General features: G+C 36.5%; 1 protein-coding gene across 1 annotated transcript in view; it reads right to left on the bottom strand.

The window, feature by feature from the left end:
- Positions 1-9,743, bottom strand: part of CERT1 (ceramide transporter 1) — a 136,758-nt gene that overhangs the window by 47,156 nt on the left and 79,859 nt on the right. Inside the window, exons 4-5 of the mRNA XM_045285219.1 lie at positions 4,653-4,760; positions 3,759-3,897 (exon numbers count right to left, since the gene is read on the bottom strand). Coding sequence (XP_045141154.1) covers positions 3,759-3,897; positions 4,653-4,760 — 247 coding nt within the window. The remainder of the gene's footprint in view (positions 1-3,758; positions 3,898-4,652; positions 4,761-9,743) is intronic.

Raw genomic sequence — 9,743 nt, 5'->3', positions numbered from 1 at the left:
AAAAAAAAAAAGCAGCTAGTCTGTATGGGGTTTTGCTGTTAACACAGTACTAGCATATAAATTCTGAATTTTTACAATCATATGTATTAGATATAATATCCACTTTACAGTTATGGAAACTGAAGCTGAGATGTTCATTTACTTCAAGTCATCAAGCTGCCAATAAAATAAAAGAACAAGATTAGAAGAATCCTTACTCTTTTTTTTTTTGAATCTTTGCTCTTAAAGTGGTAGATAAGTCTTGCTTTAAAAATTAAACAGTGGATCCCATGCCCATGTTCTAAGAAACAAAAGATAATCAGACCGTATGTGGGTCAGCTTTTCCTTCTGTGTTCCCCTGGTAGTGTGTTTTTAGGTGCTGTTGAGTCTTCTCTGACTCAGTGTGGCGCTGTGTACAACAGAATAAAACGTTACCCAGTCCTGTACCAGGCTTCACAACTGTTATGTCTGAACCCATTGTTGTAGCCACTGCATCAATCAAGGGTCTACCTTCACTGAATCACCACTTTACCAAATATGATGTCATTCTCCAGGGACTGGCCTCTCCTGATAACAGGTCAAGTTATGTGAGAAGTAGTTTTGCCATTCTCGCTTATAAGCAGCAGTCTGACTGTATTTCCTCCAAGATAGATTTTCCTAAATTTCCCTTTTACACATGATACTTTTAAAACATTTTTCTTTATTCTTCAAATCCACACAACCTGGGAGCCCTGGTGGCATAGTGGGATATGTACTATACTGCCAACCACAAGATCACAGTTTGAACCCACCAACCACCCCAAGGCAGAAAGATGAGGCTGTCTACTCTCCTAAAGATTTAATGTCTCGGAAACCCAAATGGGTGGTTCTACCTATACCAGAAGGTTACTATGAGTTGAAATGGACTCAACAGAAGTCAGTCCCCCCACCTTTTTTTAAAAACACAAACTGGTTATTATTGAATCAAAACATCTGCTATATTCACTATCACTTTGTCCTTCAAATACTATCCATTATTAGTGTAGGTAACTTAAAGATAGATGAGAAATCCAATTCTGTATGTTATTCGTTTAAAAGGCTACTTTAAAATAAAGCAGATGTGTAATATTGAATATTATTAAAAAGGGTATATACTTTGTGTGTATGATGGAGAACTAAAAGTTTAATGTGTTTATTTTTAGAGCAATAAGCATAAAGTATTAAAGAACCAAAAACGCAAAGCTTATCCAATGTAAAGGACTTCAAGGCTACTTATCTAGACAAAATTAAGTCCTTTAGGAGGAATTTAGACTTCCACCTTTGGCCCAGATGGAGTAATAGGGGATGATTTTACCTTCTAGAGTGGAACTTTAAAAATTGGACAAAATACATGAAACTATGGGTTTCATGACAAAGGAGAGTGATCCTGTGAATGTAGAAATAAATAGATGAGCTTGGAAACTAAGTTGGCAAGAGTGTCCAATCTATAAAGGGAAGGAACCTAGGAAAAGCTCCATAGACTCTCTTGAGTAAAGGAGAAGGTGCGGAGAGTGCAGAGTAAGAGAAAGAGAAGTAGGCAGGTTTCCCTCGAATGTTCTGTGTAATGCAGATCAGCACAAGCAAATGAGAAAACTACTTGAGGCCCGGGGAAGGATTTTAGATAACACAGCATAAAGTTTACATGGAAAAAAACCCATTCCCAAGACTAAAAATCCTCTTATTTCACAGAGAATTGATGAAGAAAAGGCCTTGCCTCAAGAGTAGAGAGAACCTGTAGTGGAAGTCTCACTATAAAGGAGAAGCTTATAGTGTAAGGTTCTTATATTGTATACCACAGGTTTCCAAACTTATTTGGCCTACTGCTCTCCTTTTAAGAAAAAGAAATTACTTAGTGGTCTGCTAGCAATGAAAAACTCTATCCCATAATCCAGGACAATGTGTATCTGCTTTTGCAGTCCACTGGATTGTTCCAGTGCCCCCAGGGGGTGGTGCTGCCCACTTTGGGAAACACTGCTGTACACAAAGTGGTATAATATTGATAGAAGACCGAGATTATCAAATATATATACTATATAACTCTAAAATAGCCACTAACATAAACAATTAGACGTCAAATGTTTAAAAACGATAAAAAAGAATTACAAATACATGGTTAAACCAAGAAATGACATCATGTCAAGTAACAGCTTTATTGAGAATTATTATTTAGTGATACTTAGCACTATAGTGGGTAATACTGCAAAAAAAGGAATAATTGCATTTATATGGACAGAATAAAGAGATAATGTATGATTTAAAATTAAGAAAAGTTTGTGTCAGGGTTGTTTCCTTTCACCATCCTTATTCACTTGAAAAAATAATCTAAAAACTAGGGCTTTATGAAGAAGAATATGGCACCAAAGATTAGAGGTAAAACTAACAACCTGTGATATATAGATGATACAACCTTGTTTGCTGAAAGTAAAGATAAGTTGGAACACTTACTGATGAAGACTAAAGACTTCACAGTTTTCAGTAAGGATTATCTCAAAATAAAGAAAATGGACCAATAAGGCACCAAGACAAAATACTGAAATTGACAAGTAAATTATTTTCCTTGCATCCACAGTCAACATACTTAGAAGCAGCAATCAAGAAATCAAAATGATGTATGGCATTGTGAAAATCTGCTGCAAAAGATTTCCTTAAAGTATTAAAAAGCAAAGATGTCACTTTGAAGCCTGACTTAAGCCATGGTATTTTCAATTGCCTCAAATGCATATGAAAGCTGGACAATAAGTAAGGAAGATTGATAAAACCCTGATGCATTTTAATTATGATGTTGGCAAAGAATAATGAATATACCTAGGACTGCCAGAAAAACAAACAAATCTGTCTGGGAAGAAGAACCACTGGAATATTCCTTAGAAGGTAGGATGACAAGATTCTATCTCATATACTTTGAACATGTTTGTTATTAGGAGGAATTGGTTCCTGGAAGACATCATGCTTGGTAGAGGGTCAAGGAAAAAAAGGAAGACCTTTAACAAGATGGACTGACATGGTGACAGCATAATAGGGTAAAACAAGAAATGGTTGGAATAGGATTCATTATAGGTGGGAACCAACTCAATGGCCCTTAAAAATAAGAGTGCAGAATAGAAATAAAACCAAAGAACAGGTGTTATTGACAACATTAGTGCTTTCTTCAGCAGTACCAAAGGAAAAAATGACTTCAAACCTCATCTCATGTTCAAAGTGAACTAAAGGTCTTATTTTTATTTAAAAAAAAAAAAAAAACCTCACTAAAAATTATACTTTAATTTTTTACGTGGCTCCAGGATAGATTTCTTCTTCTATAAGAAAAATGACAGAGAGAGAAAGGAGAGGAAGTGAAAAACAGAGGCTGAATGGGGAAGGGAGAAGAGGGCAGAGGAAGAAGCAAGATAAAGGGAAAGAGAGATCAAATAATCAATGATTCCAGATGTAAGAATGTAACTGTGTCTAAGACTCATCATGGGGTAAATTTATTAGACATAATATGAAATGCCAAAATAACAGCTACCATATATTTTAAATGGAACAAATAATATATTTAGAAATTCTTTAATGGCATAGGCATGTATGAACAGAAATAAATTAGGATGTGTTATGAAAGTAAAGCAGTTATATTGGATGGTGAAATCTATTACACTGAGGTGTGTGCAGCCAAAGTGACTATAAAAATTATCTTTATCGCTTAAAGACATTACCCTTTAAGATCATGAAGCTCTACATCCATTCATTCTCCAAGTAAAAATAGTGGTAATAGCCTAATTAACCTTTATCCCTTTGAAGTTCATCCTTGGAGACAGCATCAGCACAGGCATCAAAGAACTTCTGCAGAGTGTCAACTTGTCTACAGAGGATGTCTCTAAAAGTTTCCATTTCAGCCAATTTCTCACGTAAACTGTGGCCTTTCTGAAAAACACAAAACAAGGAGGGAAGTAGGGGAGAAGGTTGAAATTCATGTAAAACAAACTTGGAATTTATTTGGTCCCATGGCATTAATCATCCTTTAAGGGTCTGTACTTTAATACTGAGGATATGAGGTAGGGAGAGCTCAGTTCAAGATCGAGGTAATAGTACTAGGAAGAGACTTGAAAATGACTAATGTACTAGCTTAGTACTGATAAGACTAACAAAATAATAACCCTGACAAAGTGCTAATATAATAGTATTTTCAAAAAGGCATTATCAAGGAAAATATTAATAGTTCTCTTTGAAAAAAAAAAAGGTGAATGATCCAGAAGGGGGAATGCTATCTGACCTTCTCGAGAAGTCTCTGCTTGTTATTCCATCTGAGCTATTTTACAACTCTTTAAGAAACAGAAAATTGAGAGCAATGTACATGATTCATGTTCTACAGAGGTAAATGAACTCTGTCCAGCAGAGATGCATATTATTCCATGAATAATGACCATTTTTGCATATATTAACAAATACTCTATTTTCTTCAGATTCTTATTAGGAGTATTTATTATTTATACCTAATACCATTAAATACTGATTGCGATGAAATCTTTGACCTATATTCATATTTATGTGAAATATTCTCCTTTAAAAATTATTCTATAACAACTTTAAATAAATGACACTCCAGTGAAGTTATTTCAAAAGCACTATTAAGTAAGTTTTTTAGGTCACTGTAATTTAGAGCATTCTTAAGCACCAACCTTAAATGAAGAGGTGGATGTTGCAGAGTAGCCACTTGCTCCAGACACCAGTGACACCATTGAGCCATGTCTGCGCAGGCTTGATTCTGAGCCATATCCAGATTCTGTCTAAAAAGCAAGCAAACTACATGAAAACCATGTAAACAAAACATACTCAAAAGAAAATAAGATATTTTCTATATAGTAATCCAGTAATTAAATAAATCATTAGCAGTGGTTTATGCCACTGGATTACTTGTATATAGTGGGTGTCTTTCAGTTCCTAATTGAAATTTATTCTAGAATTTTAATGAATACCTACAGTATCTTATGCTGCTGTTATTGGTAGGTGCCAATGAGCTGATTTGGATTCACAGCAATTCTTGTACTACTGAACAGAACAAAACACTGCCCAGGTCCTCATAATCAGTGACATGTTTGAGCACATTGTTACAGCCACTCTGTCAACCCATTGTGCTTGAGTATCTCCCTCTTTATTGCTGATCCCGTCAGCACAACTATCCTTCTCTAAAAGCTGGGCCTTCCTATTACATGCCATAAGTATGTGTGACAAATTCTTGTCATCTTCACTTCTAAAGAGCATTCTGGCTGTACTTCTCCCAAGACAGACTTATTTGATCTTTTGGCAGTCCACAGTATCTCCAACATTCTTTGAAAATATCATAATCCAGAGGCACCAGCTCTTCACTGTCCAGTTTTCATATGCATATAAAAGCAGTGGTTCTCAACCTTCCTAATGCTGCGATCCTTTAATACAGTTCCTCATGTTGTGTTATGGTGACCACCCAACCATAACATTATTTTCGTTGCTACTTCATAACTGTAATTTTGCTACTGTTAGGAATAGGGCGACCCCTGTGAAAGGGTTGTTTGACCCCCAAAGGGGTTGCGACCCACAGGTTGAGAAGCGCTGATATAAAGCAACTAAAATAGTACTTTTTGGATTAGCCAAAATTTCTGGGAGCAGATTGTAGCCTTTTCAGTTTTGTAGCTACCCTGACAGTTTATTGAACAAAGAGAGTTCCCAAATCTACCAGTTTTTAAGTAATCATCCAAAGAAGACAATTAGAATCCTGTAAATTGAGATAAAATTAGATCCAGCACTGTCAAAACGTTGTTACTGTTAGCTGGCTTTGATTCAGGACAACCCCATATATAACAGAACACACCCCATATATAACAGAACACATCCCATATATAACAGAACAAAATGTTGCATGGTCCTATGCCATCTTCACTATCAATATCGTTCAAGCCTACTGTTCCAGCCAGTGGACCAGTTCCACTGGTCTCTGCTGGCAATTTGTTTTACCAAACATGATATCCTTTCCCAGTAATAGCTCATTCCTAATCCAAAGGAGTGAGCAGAAGCTTCTGACAATATTCTGTCATCAAAAGGATTTTCATTGGTTAATTTTCAGAAACTGTTTACCAGAATTTTCTTCCCAGTAAGTCTTAAGTCTAGATCGGGGTCATCAAACTGTGGCTGGTGAGTCGTATAGGCTCTTTTGGTACATACACATGGCTCTAAATTACAACTGAAAAAATTTAAGGGATATTGTTCAGATATTAGTGATTTCATTTCTTTTTTTATATATATACTTATGGCTCTTGAATAATTTTTAAAATATTGTGAGGGACAGGATTAACTCTCCCATCAACCCATCAAAATGCCAACCCCTGGTCTAGATTAATTTATTTTAGATTCTAGAACCTAATTAGTTCAATTCTCAGGATGTAAACTAGACCTCAATAAACTTGATAAAGGAAAAAGGCAAGCCTTCTTCTACATAACAGGGTTTTAAAAGTTTGTGGAAGAATGGAATTACGAGAATTTTCTCATGAACTTGTTGAAGACCCCATATGTAATAGAACCATAATGAAAAAAAAAATTTAATTACAACAATCATAGAGTTCATGAAAAAAAAAAATCCCCATCAGATAAAAATATTTATTAAAAGTCAGGCAGCAAAGGAACTATGCTAGGTTCTGTACCTAAAATACCTTCAGTTTCCTTTTCCTCTCTCTTCAAGTCTGATTTTATACATTTTGGTTGTTGTACTGCCTTGGTGAAGGTTTTCATAAAACAACACAAAAATAGAAAAAAACCTACTTATAATAGGCTAAAAAATAAGATTACTTTAGAAGTAGCTTCTCGCAGATGCATATTTATGATTCATTTCTAAACAGAAATGGTTCTAAATTGCATTGAATTACTTCATATGGAGCTTCTAAGTTACAGTCTTTGTAACTCCAACCACATGACAGGTTGAAACATGCAAATAAGACATAAGGAACACTAATATGATGACTAGTCAATGTTGCCATCCAGCCTGGTATTAAATGAACCATCTGAGAAGCAGGAATGAGAGCTCTCACTACATTAAAAAAGAATAACCCAGAGTGGAACACATCCTTTGGATCCTGATAGTCCTTGTGTGTTGAACCTCCTCAACGCAGGAGACAGAGGGCTGTGAACCACAGAGAGGAGGTGAAGCAGCAGCTACAGAAGCATCAGCAACAAGAGCACAAGACAAGGATGGAGCTTTCTGGTCCACTGGACAAGGAAAACTGAGTGCCTCTGGGTCGGAGGCTTTCTGCAAAGCATGGTGCCCTGTGGGCATTTATTGACAGCACTAGGGGAGCTCTGTAACACTTGCCTGAGCAGAGCAGAGGCCAAGGAGCTATATGGCTGAGACGCTGAGAACAGAGTGGTGTACCTACAGGCACAGCTGCAAACTGGGGCTCCTGCCCAGAACTGTATCCTGAGCATTTCTGATCCCGAACTGCAACCTGTCAACTTCCCTAAAGAATCCCACAGTTATGAATTAAAACCTGTGAATTCTCTGTGGCCACTACAATGAATTATCGAATCTAGCAAGGAACTGGAGATTGTCTTGGAAGAGATGGTTGATGTCAGAATTAGCATAAAAGTTGAAGGGTTGAGGCATGTCTGACCTCTGCCTTGGGCTGATGTTGACTTTGAGTTTCCTCCCTCTTGTGAGGTCAAAGGAGGTCAGATGAGGCCTCTACCCCATTCCCACAATTGCTTACTTAAATAAAATACCACCTAACATAATGCACTTGCTGATGAAGATAAGGGATTTCAGCTTTCAGTATGGATTACAACTCAATGTGAAGAAGACCAAACTCCTCACAACTGGACCAATAGGTAGGTAGCATTATGATAAATGGGGAAATGGTTGATGTCAAAAGATTTTGTCTTGCTTGGATCCATGATCCAAGCTTATGGAAGCAGCAGCCAAGAGATCAAAAGATACATTGCACTGGGTAAATCTGCTGCATAAGACCTCTTGAGAGTATTGAAAAGCAAGGATGTGACTTTGAGGACTATGGTGCACCAGGCACAAAAGCAATAGCATTTTCTATCATCTCAAATGCATATGAAACTTAGATATTGAATAAGGAAGACAATGGAAGAACAGATGCAAAGTATTATAGACTGCTAAAAGGGCAAACTAATCTGTCTTGGAAGAAGTACAGCCAGAGTGTTCCTGGGAGGCAATGATGGCAAGACTTTGTCTTACACACTTTGGACATGTCAGGAGAGACCAGTCCATATGGAATAATGTCATGCTTGGTAAAGCAGAAAAAAAGAGAAGACGCTTATCGAGATGGACTGGTACAGTGGCTCCAACCATGGGCACTGTTGTGAGGGTGGTACAGAACCAGGCAGTGTTTCATTCTCTTGTGCATAGGGTCGCTATAACTTAGAACTGACTCAATGGCACCTAACAACAACAATTTCTAATCCAGATTTCATAATATAAAACCAGATTTGGTCATTTAAAAAAACATATTCAAAATCTAATACAGTAATTTGCAATTTAATTCCAATGCATCTATCTTCTCTATTTGCTTCATATCACAAATCTTAAACAAATAGCATGACAAAATCAGAGAATTGAAGATCTTGAAGTACTAAATAAAGGTTTCCTGATTATGAGGCACAATTCAATATCCTTGTCTATTTTATCAAGTTCAACTATTTCAGAACAGATTATAATACCTCATTAAAGGATAGAACAAAAGACTCCAACATAGCAACACTGATGTGACACATTTTAAGTAATGAATAAACCACTATGGAAATTGTGTATCAGTATTTCTACCTTTAACAAATCTTTGCTTAAATTCCATTATAAATCATTCTAAAGAAAAACAAGTTTGTTTTTCAATTCTAATTCAATTATTACTGAATATAAATAATAGGACTGATCTGCCACTATACCTTACAAAATACCTGAACTGAGGTAACTAAATAAAAATTTTAACAATTATAAGGGGGCTTGGCTTTTAAAGATTCATGGAAAATTTTCATTATCTGTTAATTTCATTTTCCATAACATTTTCAAGCTCCCTCATATACACATACACACTTAGGTATCTTCAGTTTAAAAACTAGTCATTTGAGAAATGTCTATAATGGTGTCAATATTGCCATTATTTAATACAGTTCTGAAGGCCTGGTCACAACATTTAGTTATTTTATGACAGACATAAAATAGAACCATGTAAAATCATTTATGGAAGCTATAGAATAAAAATCAAAGGACAAGCAGTCATATTATTTTAAAGAAACAGGTACCAGGCATCAAAGAACAAAAAATCATATCATTGTGCATGAGGAGGAGTGTGGCGTGAAGACCCAATGCTCATCTGTAGGCAACTGGACTTCCCCTTAACAGAAGGGTCGCGGGGAGGAGACGAGCCAGTTAGGGTGCAGTACTGCACCGATAAAAACATACAACTTTCCTCTAGTTCTTTAATGCTTCCTCCCCCACACGATAATGATCCCAATTCTACCTTACAAATCTGGCTAGACCAAGGATGTACACAGATACAGATAAGAGCTGGAAACACAGGGAATCCAGTACAGCTGAACCCCTCGGGACCAATATTGAGTGGCGATACCAGGAGGGGAAGGTGGGGTAGAAAGGGGGATCTGATCACAATTATCTACATATAAACCCCTCCCTAGTGGATGGACAACAGAAAAGTGGGTGAAAGGAGACGGACAGTGTAAGACATGACAAAATAATAATAATATATAAATTATCAAGGGTTCAT

Source organism: Echinops telfairi, unplaced genomic scaffold (genome assembly GCF_000313985.2).
Source record: "Echinops telfairi isolate 266 unplaced genomic scaffold, ASM31398v2 ScPeMD7_7469;HRSCAF=8507_1, whole genome shotgun sequence".
Classification (NCBI taxonomy): Eukaryota; Metazoa; Chordata; class Mammalia; order Afrosoricida; family Tenrecidae; genus Echinops; species Echinops telfairi.
Note: the sequence above shows the minus strand (reverse complement) of the source record. Positions and strands in the feature narration are given on the sequence as shown.